General features: G+C 52.0%; 2 protein-coding genes across 4 annotated transcripts in view; one reads left to right on the top strand and one right to left on the bottom strand.

Moving 5' to 3' along the window:
- The window catches only part of LOC102456514 (C-type lectin domain family 2 member E-like), a 45,948-nt gene extending 42,640 nt beyond the window's left edge, over nt 1-3,308 (bottom strand). For both annotated transcript variants that reach the window (XM_075913517.1, XM_075913516.1), the window contains exon 1: nt 3,203-3,308. The gene's annotated coding sequence lies outside the window, so the exon portion shown is untranslated. The remainder of the gene's footprint in view (nt 1-3,202) is intronic.
- Nucleotides 1,371-15,739, top strand: LOC102456255 (C-type lectin domain family 2 member D-like). 2 transcript variants are annotated; one of them, XM_075913520.1, is made up of 6 exons: nt 1,371-2,499; nt 3,969-4,192; nt 4,792-4,881; nt 7,329-7,564; nt 9,152-9,258; nt 10,515-15,739. In XM_075913520.1, exons 2-6 carry the CDS (start codon nt 4,102-4,104, stop codon nt 10,657-10,659), a joined length of 669 nt encoding a protein of 222 aa, XP_075769635.1. In that variant the 5' UTR covers nt 1,371-2,499; nt 3,969-4,101; the 3' UTR covers nt 10,660-15,739. The 2 variants fall into 2 exon arrangements, with proteins under 2 accessions (XP_075769635.1, XP_006135815.2); XM_006135753.4 differs by having other exon boundaries at nt 3,957-4,192.
- The last annotated feature ends 12 nt before the right edge of the window (nt 15,740-15,751 follow it).

The raw sequence follows: 15,751 nt of genomic DNA, 5'->3' as shown, positions 1-15,751 counted from the left end.
TTGCAAACTTATGCATCAGCTTCATTACTCCAGCAGGCAAGTTCCACCCCTCTGTTCTCTGCTTCATGCCCCCCTTTGTTGCTGCCATTCACCTGTTTTCTGTTCCCCTATCTTCAGTCCAAGCTCCGAACAACTTTAAACTGGACACGACCTCCAACTCACCCTCCCCTGGCTATCTCCTACTTCTTATTGTAACATGGGACTCTTTAGTCATAAACCTGGCTTAATGGGCAGCAAGGGGGAATACTGTGCCTGGTATGTGGGGGGTGTGTAAGGGCCCTGACCAGCCCAGGCAGTGTGTGGGTCGGGCCCAGGGTGTCCAGTGTGCAGACGAGTTCAGAGTGGAAGCGCCCAAGCTCGGTCTCGGGCCGTTTGCAGCCCGGATGAGGCCAGAAGGACCAGAAGCAGAGGGAACGCTGTGTGGGACGTGCCTGCCCGCAGGTGACGGGGTGTTACCGCCTGTATTGTTCGGTCAATAAAAGCTGTGACCTCACCTGCCTCGGCTCTCTCCTGTCCTATGACCTACAGGGCTACACCACCGCCTGGGGCAACTGCCAAGGAGGGACACAGTGGGGGCACCAGCCATGTAGTCTTCCCCCAAGTGACTCCTCTCTGCGCCAGAGGAGGACTAGGACAACCCACCACCCCCTCTCTTCCCCGGCTCTGCCTCATTCCCAACTTCCCTGAGTGATGCGAACAGGAGCCAGGGAAGTGGAGCAAGCTGAGGCTGCCTCACTCCGCTTCCTCTCCCCACTCCTGCCCCACCATGGCTGCTGCTGAGTGCGGGGGGTCCGGGGAGGGCTGACCTGTACTTTAGGCATCAACACCTTCCCCCTCCTGCTTCTTCCCTGGGCAACCCAGAAGCTGTGGCCCTTTGCCACTGCAAACAACTCATGATCCGTCTCTTTCGGCCCTTTCATTAATTATAAGGCCTATGCATATCAAAGACATCTATATACAATAAGAACATAAGAATGGCTGAAGTGGGTCAGACCAAAGGTCCATCTAGCCCAGTATCCTGTCTGCCAATAGTGACCAGCATCAGGTGCCCCAGAGGGGGTGGACCGAAGACAATGATCAAGCAATTTGTCTCGTGCCCTCCAGCTCTGGCCTCTGACAAACAGAGGCCAAGGACACTGTTTTATCCCCTGGCTAATAGCCTTTTATGGACCTAACCTCCATGAATTTATCTAGCTTCTCTTTAAACTCTGTTATACTCCTAACCTTCACAGCCTCCTCGGCAAGTAACAGAGATGTAGCCATGTTAGTCTTGTCTAGCTGAAACAAAAAACAGGACTATGTAGCACTTTAAAGACTAACAAGATGGTTTATTAGGTGATGAGCTTTTGTGATCTGAGGAAGTGGGTCTGGCCCACGAAAGCTCACCACCTAATGAACCATCTTGTTAGTCTTTAAAGTGCTGCATAGTCCTGTCTTTTGTTTCCTCAGGCAAGGAGTTCCACAGGTTGACTATGCCTTGTGTGAAGAAGAACTTTCTTTTATTAGTTTTAAACCTGCTACCCACTGGGCCAAGCAGCAATGCAGAGCGGGGGGAGGGTTGGGTCTCCTCCATCCCAGGAAGGTCCTGGAACTCCCAGGCAAAGCTGGGACCCCAGCAGGGCACTGACAGCCAAGCCAAGAGTCAGCCTGTGTCAGCAGATGGAGTTGGGTACACGGCAACTTTTCTGAACCCCACCAGGAGGCAAGGCCCCAAATTCAGCCATCTGAAGTGGAAATCCCTCAGCTAGAATCATGAAATAATGTGCCCAGGCGCAGACTGTCAGCAGGATGGGGCCAGGCCTTTTGCCTTCCCCCTGGCAGTGTGGATCAAGGACTCCGACCAGGGCTTCATGCGCTGCAGCAGTCGGCCTGCCTGGCCCATGGGGCTGAGACACTTGGGATTTCGGGGAGGCCCTGAACTAGCTGGATCTGCTGACCAAGGAGTGGGACCCCGTCCAGGTGGAAAAGACAACCTGGCGGTGCTCCAGAAGCTGTGCCTGGGGTGCAGGGAAGGAGGGGGCTGCTGGCGCTTGAGAGGGGAGGGACGAGACTGGGGACCGGAGCTGAATTTCCATAAATCCAGCGCCAGTGTGTGAGGTCCGGGCTACCCCACAGCCCTGCCCCGCTCCCACCAAGTTACTCAGGGCTGAGACAAAGTCCCGTCTCCGAGTGACTGTTTTTAGACGGATCTCTCGCTCCCTCCGCGCGGGGTGGGTGGGGGAGTTTCTCCCCCGGCCAGAGCTAGCGCCCTGGGGGTGGGGGTTCTCAGGCACGTTTCCCCAACAGCAGCACCCGCTGGGGCTGCCGGGCGGCTTCCTCCAATTCTCTCTCGGGCAGCAGCTGCAAACAGCAAAGTGGCTGCGAAACTTAACCGACCGATAGGGGCGGGGCGCCGCCAGTCAGAACGGAAACTAAAGAAGGCCCCAAAATCCAACGCTGGGCGGTGTCCGGCCTCGCACCCCGCGATCCAGGGGGACCCGCGCCCCGCGGGACGCTCAGGTAACTGCCCGGCCGGCCAGGAAGGCGGCGGGCCCCGCGGAGAGCGTGCGGGTGGCTGGGGAGACAATAGGGAGGTGCCTACGTCACAATGAGGAACGTTGTGTAGCAAACTGCAGGACTTCCCCCCGCCCGAAGTTTCCGGGGCATTTTCATGGCGGGTGCTCCCCGGCCTCCTCCGAAATCCTTGCCCCCCGCCCTTCGGGCATTTCCCCCCTCCCGAAATCCCTTCCCCGGCCTTTGGGCATTCCCCCCCCCCCTTCCTGCCAAATCTCTGCCTTCGGGCATTTCCCCCCCCCCCCCTCGAAATCCCTGCCCCCAGCCTTTGGGCATTTTCATGGCTGGGCGCTGACAAACCCTGCCCGAGTTGCCAGATGGTTTCAACAAAACTACCGGACACGCTTAATAAACATTTGTGGACCAAATATATAGATATATATACACACACAATAGGGGATGTTTATCAACAATCCCAGGGACTCCTCCTCCTCCAGGGGCTGGGATTTCAGACAGGGATCCAATCCCAGCCTTCCCCCAGCTAGGTGTCTGCCTCCCGCTGGTGTGGCCAGGGGGGCCCTACTTCGCGGAAGAAGGGAGCCCCCTCCTCCCACCCTGCTGTGGGGCAGTCAGTGCCAGGACCGCCCATAACATTTTGGCATCTGAGGTGTGGAGCTCAAAGGATGCCCTGTGCCCTCTTTTCTCCTACCTAGCTGTTATGTCTGTTGTGCCCTCCTTCCTCCAGCACAGCACTCCAGCATCTCTGTGCAGTTAGAGCAGAGAGAATACATCTGCACCAGCAGCAGACACAATTGTCTACACTCTGGGTCCTAGTGGTGCCTCCCCCCACACACACAGTTTGGCAGACTCCACCCCTGCCAGCACCACTTACTTAATTAGAAAATACCAGGTATTTCTATGTCCGGTATTTTCTCAGTTTGTTTCCTGGACAGAAAGCTCAAATATCAGACTGTCTGATTCAAAATTGGACACCTGGCAAACCTCCCCCCCCCCAATCCCTAGCCCCCACATTCATGCCTGGGCAATAACAAATCCTGCCCCCACCCCTTGAGTATTTTCATATCTGGGTACGGACAACCCCCTGTCCCTGCCTCCCCCCGTCCCTGCCCCGTCCCCAGCTGCCACGTGTATTGCCACATGTGCTCTGTCTTAGGAGGAACAAGGCCCCTCGGTTCCCTCCCTCGCTTTGATCTGGGCTTGTTTCTGCTGCCAAGCAGGGAAGTGCTCTGAGCTTCTCCCCACCTCCCTCACACGTTGGCAGTTCCCCCGCCCCCCCCCCGCCCCCCCGGTACAGAGTCCCTTTCTGCAGCCCTTGGAGGTGGAGGGGGATGAAACGAGGGTTCAGGGGGTTTAATCATCTTGGGGACTGGGCTGCTGGGCAAAGGATAAAAATGACACGTCCCACCTCCTCCCCCTGACCTGACTTGCTCTGCCTGTCTCAGCTTTCGGAGCAGAGAGGGGAGCCGGGGCCAGGACCTCACAGACGCCTCCCTCGGCCTTGGCTGGGACCAGTCTAGTGGAAAAGACCCGAGCCCTCCCCAGTGCGGGCAGCAGTGTCTGCAGCCTGGGCATCGCTGAGCGAGAGAGATGATGGGGCAAGCCACAAGTTACTATGAGGGTAGCACGTCATTGAAACCACTTCGCGGAGATTGTACCAGGAAGCACAAAGAAGATCCAGGTAATCGGGGGTCTGGGGAACAGGCTGGAGAGAGACACAGACTGACGGGGGAGCTGGGGACAGGCTCTCACTGCCAGTAGCAATCATCCAGCCCCCTCCCCATCAGTCTGTGGGCAGGAGGGGCTGGGTCCCCTCAGGGCTCTCAGGGCCCCGATCCCTGGCTCCCAGTGGCTGGCTGGCGTACACAGCGCTGGGCATGTGGGCAGGGGCTGGTGGGTCAGACCCTCTGTGACAGACCTGGTCCCTCTCAGCCGGGTTCCTTCTCCCCCTTTGGCTGCATGTTGCCCGGGTAAAACCCTGTGTGTGGGGATGAGCGCTGGGTGGGGGGGCTCCTGCCCTCGGAACATGCAGGCCCATATCTCTGTGCCCTGAGCTCACCGGTGCCGGCCTGGCTGGCAGTGCCTGGGGGGGGGCGTTGGGCTGAGGGAGGAGGGGCTGTTCTGCCAACCCCAGCCTGCCTGAGCCCCCGGGCACGTCTCCCAGAGCGTCTGGCAGGAGGCGCGAGGGGCAGAACGGGGCGTGTTCTAGGGCAGCCCCAGCCTGGTGCTGTCAGCGAGATGCGGCCTCTCAGCCCGGCCTGATGGGTCCTTCTGTTTCAGAGCATCATTGCTACTACTGGAAATGTGCAGTCGCCCTCGGAGTCGTTCTCGCAATTGTGTCCTCTGCTTTTGTTGTTACAGTTTCAGCAGGTGAGTTCTTAGCCCCCCTTTGGCTGTTTCTGCACGTCCCACCCCCTTGGGGCTGCCCCAGTCACAGCGTCTCCTCCTGGCCTGTCTTACTCCTGCCCCTGGGACAGAGGTTTCCTGGGGGATGCTCTTCCCAGAGCCACCTCCTGCCCCCTCCCAGGCCCTGCCCAGGGCACTCACTGTGGGGGGAGGGTCTGACTGACACTAGCCCCCACAGCCCATCTCTGAGCATGTGGGGTCCCAGTGACTATCGCTGGGCCACAGACACAGTCACTGACTCCCATGTGGGGGGACGGCGATGATTGACAGGGCAGGTGCAAGGCAGCCTGTGTCCCCGCGTCATGCCCAGGCCCAGGCTGGCAGGTGACTTAGGATGCAGTGCAGACACCCCATCTAGGGCACTGGTTTGTCTGTCTGCTGTAAGCCCTTCTCTGGGGTTCAGTTAAACTTCACTGTGTGATCTGTTGGGGGTTGTGTATTTGGAGACTGAAAGAGAGGGCCCAGAGGCCTATGGATGTGTGTGCACTAGTTAGGGTTGCCAGGTGTCCGGTTTTGAACTGGACTGTCTGGTATTTGAGCTCTCTGTCCGGGAAACAAATTGAGACAATACCGGACATAGAAATGTCCGATATTTTCTAATTACGTTTTATTATTCTCATTAGTATCAGTATGTAGTTGCGAACTGCCTGGGTGGTAGACACACCCACACTGCGTGAGCATGTCTCCCAGCCAGGCAGTACACAGCTACGCAGTAGAGAGGAGTGGGATTGAACCCCCCCAGGGCTGGACTCCCCCATGCACCTCGCCAGGATTGTGTGTGGGATGGGCAGCACCCGAGGATCTGCGTGCGCCTGGGCCAGCCCTGCTCCCTGCCAGCCGGTTCTTCCCCCTCCGGCTCTCCCCACCCCTGGTCAGCCCTGCAGCCGGTTCCCCCCGCAGCCAGCCCCACTTCCCCCAACCCCCTTCCAGCCAGCGCTGCTTCCCGGCGGCCGATGTCCCTTTCCTCCCTCCCAGCCAGCCCTGCTTCCTGCCGGCCAGTTCTCCCCCCACCAATCGCCCCCAGCCAGCCCCGCTCACCCCACCCCTCTCCCAGCCAGCCCCGGTTCGCCCTCCAATCTGAGATCAAATGTGTCCAGTATTTTTTTAAACCATATGGTAACCCTAGTACTACCAAGGCTCTGGCCTGGTGTCCTTGTGCTCACGCTTCCCCTGTGTGTCAACACAAGGCAGGGCTGATCTAGCAGGGAAGAGTTGAAAAGCCAGACACCACGGCTATGTCTGAACGGTGCTAAAAGCCCAGTGTTATGGCTGAGTCAGGAGAGCCAGGCCAGAGTTGTGGGGCTCAGAATGCACAAATGCCAGGACAAATGCAAACTACACAGAGGCAGCTGTGCGGGGTGGGAGCAGCTCCTGTCCAGGGGGTGGTCTGAGCTCCCGGACCAAGCACAAGCTGGAACTGGGCTGGGCTGCTGGTGAGCCTGCTAAAAATGTACTGGTCAGGGAGAAGGGGGAGAATGCATGTAGCCTATAGCATCAACGTATACACTTTTGAATATTGGTTAATCAGTTAATTGACCCCACTATTACATCACTAGTACTTACGCCTCTTCCTGAAGACCTGATATGAAGGGCTAAATGACCAGCCTCACCCCGACTTGTCTGATGACATTGAAGGTCCAAACAGGTCATAAGAGCATAAGAAAGGCTGTACTGGGTCAGACCAAAGGTCCATCTAGCCCAGTAGCCTGTCTGCCAACAGTGGCCAGCACCAGGTGCCCCAGAGGGGGTGGACCGAAGACAACGATCAAGCAATTTGTCTCCTGCCATCCTTCTCCAGCTTCTGACAAACAGAGGCCAGGGACACCATTTTATCCCCTGGCTAATAGCCTTTTATGGACCTAACCTCCATGAAATTATCTAGCTTCTCTTTAAACTCTGTTATAGTCCTAGCCTTCACAGCCTCCTCTGGCAAGGAGTTCCACAGGTTGACTATACGCTGTGTGAAGAAGAACTTTTTTTTAATTAGTTTTAAATCTGCTACCCATTAACTTCATTTGGTGTCCTCTAGTTCTTCTACTATGTGAACTAATACATAACTTTTCTTTATTCACCCTCCCCACACCACTCATGATTTTATAGACCTCTATCATATCCCCCCTCAGTCTCCTCTTTTCTAAACTGAAAAGCCCCAATCAGGTTGAGGTCAGCTTGAGTGTTGAGTGACTGAGCTATATTGTAAAGCGAAGCTAATGGTTGGACAGAAGGTAGAGCAGCTGACAAGCAGATGGACCAACTGAGCGCCCCAAAGGACTGTAGCATGGAGAGCAGCTACCAGAGATTTAACGTGTCTCAAACGTGGATCTGATGAGATGATTCCTATTTGTGTTCTCAGAGAGCCGGTAGATGTGTATCACCGGTCTCTTAACCCTATGGTGTTATTTCATTTTCAGTGCTTCTATTAATGAGACCTTCAGATGCCTTAGTCTCCCATGCTGTACCCTCTCTGGCTCCCCCTTTTGCTTCCTCTCCGGCTTCCCTGTTTGTCTCCTACTGCCCGAAGAAATGGGTCGGGTACGGAGGGAAATGCTACTATTTCTCAGAGGAAGAAAAGAGCTGGAATGCTAGCCAGCACTTCTGCTCCTCGTTTAATGCTTCCCTGGCTGGGATCGACACCCTGCAGGAAAAGGTGAGACGCCAGCAGGTTCTTTGTGTAAGGGGACTGTTAGCCCCTTACTAAAACTCTGTGGGAGTTTTTGGTTCGCCAGCTCCCAGTATCAAAAGGGGAAGGGTCCATGAGAAATCAGGGCCCTGAGACTGACAGACTGCAGAGACAATGGAAAGCTGCCAACACTCCAGCTCGGCCTGATTGACAGGTTGGACAGGCCAGTGAGGAAAGTGAGAGGCCAGGGCCCGTCCTCCCTGTGAGCTGGGATTGTTCTGGGTCTCTCTGAGCAAGGAGAGAGCTGAGAGACAGCTAAGAGGAGCAAGCTGTGTGGAGAGGCAGTGCTGCAGCAACAGAGCTAGGCACACATAGCCCAAGGAGTGCAAGTTGTGCTGAGGGGCAGTCCTGCAGCAACAGAGCCAGGCACACACAGCCCAAGGAGCGCAGACCCTGTGTTGAGCAGCAGACTGGCAGTGCTCAGAGAGCCAAAAGGGACAGAGAAGCAATGCAAGGAGCTGGAGACTGACAAGGCAGCACAGCCTGCAGCTGGGTGTGGTGAGCAGCCGGAACCAACAAAGTGCAGGGAGAGGCTCTGGGCAGGGAGATATCACCAGCCAAGAGGCCCAGCAGGCCAGACTGGGAGAGGGGTCTGGCCACTTAGAGCTTGAGGCTGTGTGGTCACTGCCAGAGCACGTGTGTCCAGCCTGCAGCCCCCCTGCAGCACAGCCAGGGCCTCTAAGGGGCCTCTAAGGAAGAGACTGTGGACTGTCCTTACACTCTGCAGATGGCTGTTTTGATGTCTCCGTGCTACGGAGCAGGGCTGTGTGTTCTCATTTAACCATTCTCTTTTTTTATTCTTTTCTCTTTAATCAGTTGATGTTTAATAAATTGTATTTGCTTTGAACCTTATGAAATGATCACTGGGCCAAGGAAGCATGCAGTGTGAAGAGACAATAACCAGGCTGGAGACATGTCATCCCCCGTCCCCTCCCCGTCCTATGCCCCGTCCAGAGCCTCCCTCCTCTCCCCCCGCGTGCTTTATAGAGGGCAGGGCGGGCGGGTTGAAGCTCTCCCCGCACTCTTTTCGTAGGGAAACATCACTGGTTGTTCCCCTTCGTCAGGGAGTGAGGGGAAAGTGCCCAGTTTGCTGCATTCCTCACTCTAGGAAGCTCAGGAGGCAAATGAACCCGGACCTGCCCCCGCCAGGGGGCATGCCCCCTCCCCGCAGCTATGCTTGCTGGAGCTGCAGCGATCATGGAGAGGCGCTTCTCACCCCAAGCTACTGCGGTGAGAGAGGGGTGAGAACCACCTCTCTCCCCGGGGCAGCCTGCAGGCTGAAGTCCTCCTCTTGCACCCAGAGCAGTGATTGAAATGAAGAAGGGACTCTTTCATTTTCTTGTCCAAAAACCATACGTTGAATTAAGCCCTCGAGCATCGCCAGGTAAATCCCCTCAACCAGGGATATCCCACAACCAGGATAACTCAAGCACTACCGCTCTTATGTAGAGACCAGCCCTTAGCAATACAGCTTAGATTCCCTGCTGCAGAGAGCCCTGTAGAACGGGAACTGAGCAGCAGGGCAGAGTCTGATACGCCTGTCCTGTTGTTAAGGATTTCATAATGCGCTACGCTGGCCTCGTGGAGCACTGGATTGGCCTCCGAAGAGAATCCGGCCAGCCCTGGAAGTGGGTGAATGGGACCCAATTGAAACAGCAACTGTGAGTCCATTTTTCTCTTTGCTTTCCTAGGGATCTGTCGCAGGTGGGGAAGATGCTCCCGTGGGCAGGCCCACAGCTTCCTGCATTTATAGCTTCTCCTCCTTACACCGCTGTCCAAATAGGGCTTAACTCTTCTGTACAACACGTTACGGTGCAAGAAGCAACGTGTGACCCTTGACACAGTCCATGCTCCCAATGCACTTTCTCTAGTCGGCTGTCCAAATAGGCATTAAAAACTCTTAGAGGCTAGAGTCACGTTTGGAGTGAAACAGGCTGGGCACTGCCTATGTTTCTCTCGGGTCCAGATCCTCAAAAGCAGTACTTTTTTTTGTCAAAAAGAAAAAAAAAAGCGTCGGTACTCCAGGGGAAAAGTTGTTGAGCTCTGACTGGAGGTGCTGGTACTGAGTACCAGGCAGTACCGTTACAAAAAAAGCACTGCTCAAAGGTATTTAGGCACTGAATGCCTCTTGACATTAATGGAAAGTAGGCGTTTACATACCCACTTAGGATCTGGGCCTGGGTTATTTTCAATGTGAAGGTGCTAAAGAGACACCTTAGACCACATCTTTGCTCTGCTGCAGCGATCAATCTTCCGGAATTTGATTGAGCAAGTCTAGTTAAGACTCACTAAATCAAATTCAGAAGGCGCCCCCATCAGCGCCCTGTACATCTGCTCTTGCCAGGAGTAAGGGAAGCCCTCCTGCTGTGGGAATGCCACTAAGCTTAGCTTAAGGGAAGCCAACTCCAGCTATGTATTCTACATAGCTGGAGTTGCGTAGCTTAAGCCAAGCTGCTGAGTCCAGTGTAGACCTGGCCTCCCTGTTGTGATAATGCTCTGTCCCGGCATGTTGAGGCTTCCATGCCCTGCAAACTCAGGCAGGTATTGCTATGTTGGCTGTACTCCGTGTGTATTGATAAAGGTTGATCAGTCATCAAAGGTAATTTTTTTTCTAAAGATAACTCAATGTGGCAGCACAATAGAAAAATTCTGGTTTGCTGGGCTACCAGGAGCTGTCCCATTCAGATCCCTGTTTCTGCTCTCTGTGCCTAGTGACTGCCTAAAACGTTTCCTTCTGCTCTGATATTTGGCTGCTGGCAGGAGGTTGGTGGGACTCCTGTGGCTGGTTCAGAAAAGGGGAGACCTTGGGAGGCTGGGAGGGCTCCATCAATAGGTAAGCAGTGCCCCCTAGTGGTGACGGATGGGAGTGGCAGGAGAAGCGTTCAGCTCCTGACGAGCTCTGTAACTTACATTGCAGGTTTGAAGTACGAGCAGAAGGGGACTGCGCCTACCTGAGCGATGTCTTTGTGAGCTCTTCCAGGTGCTATTCTGTGAGAAACTGGATCTGCAGCAAACCTGATGCCTATATGAAGGCAAAGAAAAATGTAATGGAGGGAGAGTGAGCGGATCACTATGAGGTTCTGTTATGAACAGAGCAGGGGGTCTCAAACGTCACTGGATCACAGTGGGACCTGTTGGAGTGGCTCATACTTTGTTGCTGTGCACCATTAGCACCCACATAAAGCGCCCACCGGACCAGGGCCGGCCCACAACATTTTGGCACCTGAGATGGGGAACTCAAACAACGCCCCCGTGCCTCTTATTCTGCCTGTCGTGTCTCTTATGCCCTCCTTCCTCCAGCACAGCACTCCACCATCTCTGTGCATCTAGAACAGAGTGAATACATATGCACCAGCAACAGACACAATTTTCTACACTCTGGGTCCTAGTGGTGACCCCCCCCCACACACACACAGTCTGGCACCTGAGGCAGCCGCCTCAGTTCGCCTTATGGTAAGGCCATCCCTGCACCACGTCTCTTCTTTCTTTCCAGGAATCTCTGATGTGAAATTGCTGCCTCAAGGCGTTTTTGCCCCTCCAGTTCACGTGGGCTATCTTCCTGAAGCAGTGAGTATGCAATGGAGCAAGTTTCTGAATGTGGCAGCAATATACCAGCCACGTCACCAAGCCATTCAACAGAGAATTCAGGACAACTGCCTGCTAGACTGTTATCTTTGTATGAAGAAGTTGAGCACTGTGATTGTTCTATAAGCGCTTGGTCAGTCTTCTGAAGGCAGCACTGGCTTTGGTTAGTTGAGCAGATACATCGTCCTCAGCAGGGCTCGACAAATCATGTAATCTACTCGCCCGTGGCGAGTAGATTACAAGCCGGCACAGCCAGCGCTATGCGATCTGCACATGCATGGTCACCTTTTCTCTTGTGTATGTGTCCAGTCTGGGCATCTTTGAAGTCCTGGAGGACTTGCTCTTTCTCTCCAATGGCGATAGATAAATGGGTGAGACGGCACATCAGCTGGCCACCGCCAGCTTTATAGATTTCTGATGAGATTCCATCATTGCCAGATGCCTTTTCAGATTTCATCTGTGTGATGGTTTTTGGTTCCTCCCCAGTAGTTGGCGGTATAACTGGCTGTGAATCATTAGCCTACTGAGGAATCTTTCAAAACCCTGCTGTCAAAAGTTGATGTCTGGTTTAATACATTATGAAAATGTTCATCCCAGTGGTTCATCCCAGTGGTTAAGGATTTTAACACGATCTGTAATCGGAGTGCAGCCATCTGCAGAGCCCACTGGTATAGAGCCAGCAGGGCATGGCCCATTGATCTGCCTTCCGCCCATGATAGCCTGCTTTAAAATCATGTCCATCGGCTGTGCCTTGAAGTTTGGCTGCTTTGCATTTCCACCAGTTCTGTCATTCGCCGTAACGTGACTTGTGCCTTCGGCTTAGCTCAAATGCATGCTGATTTCCCAGAGACGGTCTCTTTGTCATTGATCTAGGCCAGGTGTATCTCCTGCAACTTGGTCCTTATCATCACACAAACCTTGTGTGTGTGCGGAAGCCTAGTGTTTCAACAACAGTTTTCAAGGAGCAGAGGGGTAGCCGTTAGTCTGATTTTTCATAAACAACGAGAAGTTCTGTGGCACCTTACAGACTAACAGATGTATCGGAGCATAAGCTTTCGTGGGCAAAGACCCACTTTGTCAGAGGCATGCAGTGGAAAAAAAAACCTGCCTCTGGAATTTCCACTACATGCATCCGACAGAGTGGGTCTTTGCCCACGAAAGCTTATGCTCCGATACATCTGTTAGTCTATAAGGTACTACAGGACTTCTCGTTGACAACAATTTTGTAAGTAGTTTCCTTGATGTTACTCCATTCCTGTTCAGTAGTGGATGGCTGCTCTGTGCCTTCATTGTTGATGACTAAGGAGGCATCAAGATGGATTTGAAGCCATGCTTGCCTCGGGCATTTCAAGTTGACCTATGTCCAATTTTTTCTGGCTCGCAGAAGAACCCTCGCGCTGGGGTTCTGCGGCGTAGAGGCGCGTCCTCAGGGTGGCGGATTGAGGAAACCCTTTGAGAAATGAGGGGTTGTGCCAAGTATTAAGGCACCGTGGACCAACAGTACCTAGGAGAAGGGAAACTCTGATTTTTAAACCGGGGCAGGCAGAGCTCGCTAAGCCTATTTAGGCACATCTGTCAAAGAGAAGGCAACTCTGATCTCAAACCCATGGATGTGAGCGTGTAGTCAACTACACAATTACCTGGGCTTATTGGTTAACCCTGTTGACTACCCGCATTTCCTGAATGGGGGGAGTAGGATCATTGGATCCTGTGGAGCTGCCTGCCCCCTCTCCACCCCAGCCGTACTGCCTCTGAGACACAGCAACATGGAGGGTCAGGAGGGCAGGCGGGAGCTGATACACCTAGGAAGCTGGCTTTCAAGGAAAAGGTCCAGAGAAGAGCAACAAGAATGATTAAAGGTCTGGAGAACATGAGTGAGGAGGGAAGACTGAAAGAACTGGGTTTGTTTAGTCTGGAAAGGAGAAGACTGAGCGGGGACATGAGAGCAGTTTTCAGGTTTATAAAAGGATGTCAAAAGGAGGATGGAGAAAAAATGTTCTCCTTGGCCTCTGAGGCCAGGACAAGAAACAATGGACTTAGACTGCAGTAAAGGAGGTTTAGGTTGGACAGTAGGAAAATCTTCCTTCCTGTGGTTAGACCCTGGAATAAGTTGCCTTGGGAGGTCATGAAATCTCTATCTCTGGAGATATTTAAGAGCAGGTTGGATAAACATCTATCAAGGTTGGTCTAGACGATGCTTGGTCCTGCCATGAGGGCAGGGGACTGGACTCGATGACCTCTCGAGGTCCCTTCCAGTTCTAGTGTTCTACAATTTTATGACTGGAGTTTGGCGGTGTGTTCTTAACATTTAAAAGACTAGACAATTGGAGAAATGGATCCTGCTGCAGACTAGGAAAGTTCCCTCCTCCAGCATCAAGGACTGAGGGTAACCTGGGAGAGAAGAGCGTGTGATGTTATCTTCTTGTGATGTTTGTACAGATCATTGTTGCAACCACTGTTATATGTTTGCACCACATCTTGTACAAAGTGGGCCAAGTAAGATGTCTCTAAAAAGCTTATAATCCACTGGTTCTGTTTATACTGCTCATATGCATGTGTCATTTTTGTATTTGAAATTATGGGTATTGGCTCTGTACTTGCATTTCAAATGTTTGCTCCTGGGAGACATCAACAGGAGACTGGGCCAATCTATTATGAGAAGATTGCTAGCCAAGGGAATAGCAGCACTTGCCTGATAGTGCATCTCAGGTGGTGCCAGTCCACATCCGATGAGCTGTGCTGGGAATGGTCAGACCAGTATGGGAGCCATGGTGCAGATCAGAGTCATGCATGGACATGTGGCTTGCTCATATGACAGACTCTATGTTGGGATATGCTTTTACACAGCAAGAACAATGGAAGTCCCTCCGGTATAAAAAGGAATTTTCATTTTGTCTTCAATCTTGCTTCTTGCCTCTGAAAGATCTTTGCTAGGAATTGAAGCTTTGAACAAAGAGCTGATGACCCATCCAATGTGGATATACTCCAGAGACTAGATTTAAGACAGCAAATTATTCCATCTCTGCTGCAAGTCTGCTTCAAGAACTTTTTGGTTGGATTATGCTGTGACAGTTCTTCCCACCACCACTTAATGAAATTGCCTTATAGCTATAAATGTGCACGACTTGAAAAAATGCTTTGAATAGAATATCTCATGTGACCTATCAATTTTAATGTCACAGTCTGTTGGATTTGAATATCTTATTTTAGTGTATGCACATATACATCGTTGCTGTGTTTTAAATGTGCAAATGAGAGCTGTCAATGATTTGAGGACAACCAAGGAAAATTTGTAATGGACAGAAGCTCACAGTAGGCTTCCAAGGAGAGGGTGTTGCATGACAGTGGTATCTCTAGGACAAGTCAGCTAAGGTGTAATGACTGGTGAGTTAGAGAAGATCAGCAGAGAAGGTACTTTGGAAATTGCAGACTTTGAAATCTGATATTTTGGAGAACTATGATAAAGATAGTTATTTCCAGTGCTTTTTTGGGGGGAGGAAGGGTTAAGAAAAAATGTGCCGATGCTCCGGGCTGAAAGTTGTTGAGGAGAAAAAAAAGCCGCACCAGGGGCTGAAATGCGGTCGCAGCCCCTTTAAGATTCATGCTGCGTGTCCTGAGTGGGCATCCGTTGGGAGCCAAGACATCCCGGCTGTGTCTACACTGGCCAGTTATTCCGGAAAATCAGCCGCTTTTCTGGAATAACTTGCCAGCTGTCTACACTGGCCGCTTGAATTTCCGGAAAAGCACTGACGATCTAATGTAAAATCATCAGTGCTTTTCCGGAAAAACTATGCTGCTCCTGTTCAGGCAAAAGTCCTTTTCCGGAAAACGGTTCCAGAAAAGGGCCAGTGTAGATAGCAGAGATTTCTTTTCCTCAAAAAAGCCCCGATCGTGTAAATGACGATCGGGGCTTTTTTTGCGGAAAAGCACGTCTACATTGGCACGGACGCTTTTCCGCAAAAAGTGCTTTTCTGGAAAAGCATCCTGCCAATCTAGACGCGCTTTTTCCAAAAATACTTTTACCGGAAAACTTTTCCATTAAAAGCATTTCCGGAAAATCATGCCAGTGTAGACGTAGCCCCCAGGTACACCAGAGGGGAATCCCATTCAGTTAAAGTATGATGGGAAAAAGGTGCTTTTAAGCTTTCCCTAGGCGTACCGTCACAAAAAAAGCACTGGTTATTTCGTATCTTCAGAGGGTGTTTTCTTTAAGTACAGCTAGACATAATTGATCTGCATGAGTAACTATATTAAGCGTTTGTTCTGTGCCTTCAGTTTTCTTTCTATTGATATTTAATTTGCTAAATAAACAACATCCCAAACTCTTCATGAAGCTACTTACACCTCAGATATATAACATAATGTATATAACATTGCTCTACTATACATCATCCTAGCTCATACTGATGACATTTTTAATTGTGTTTTAAAATAACTCATTTACAAATGTAGTGTATTTTTAAAAATATTTCCTTCATACAGAAATTCCTATGGATATATTTAAATTATTGTACAGCATCTGAAAATTATTCTCATTAAAGTACCTCTTAGACTTGTTTTAATAGCGTA

Source organism: Pelodiscus sinensis, chromosome 32 (assembly GCF_049634645.1).
Source record: "Pelodiscus sinensis isolate JC-2024 chromosome 32, ASM4963464v1, whole genome shotgun sequence".
NCBI classification, from domain to species: domain Eukaryota; kingdom Metazoa; phylum Chordata; order Testudines; family Trionychidae; genus Pelodiscus; species Pelodiscus sinensis.
This window is presented reverse-complemented; position numbering and strand designations above follow the sequence as displayed.

Excerpts from the sequence above, each read along its gene's own strand:
- LOC102456255 (XM_075913520.1), top strand. The coding sequence starts at position 4,102 with ATGATGGGGCAAGCCACAAGTTACTATGAGGGTAGCACGTCATTGAAA. Across the intron at positions 4,193-4,791 it reads GAAGCACAAAGAAGATCCAG|AGCATCATTGCTACTACTGG; the intron begins GTAATCGGGGGT and ends CTTCTGTTTCAG. Across the intron at positions 4,882-7,328 it reads TGTTGTTACAGTTTCAGCAG|TGCTTCTATTAATGAGACCT; the intron begins GTGAGTTCTTAG and ends TTTCATTTTCAG.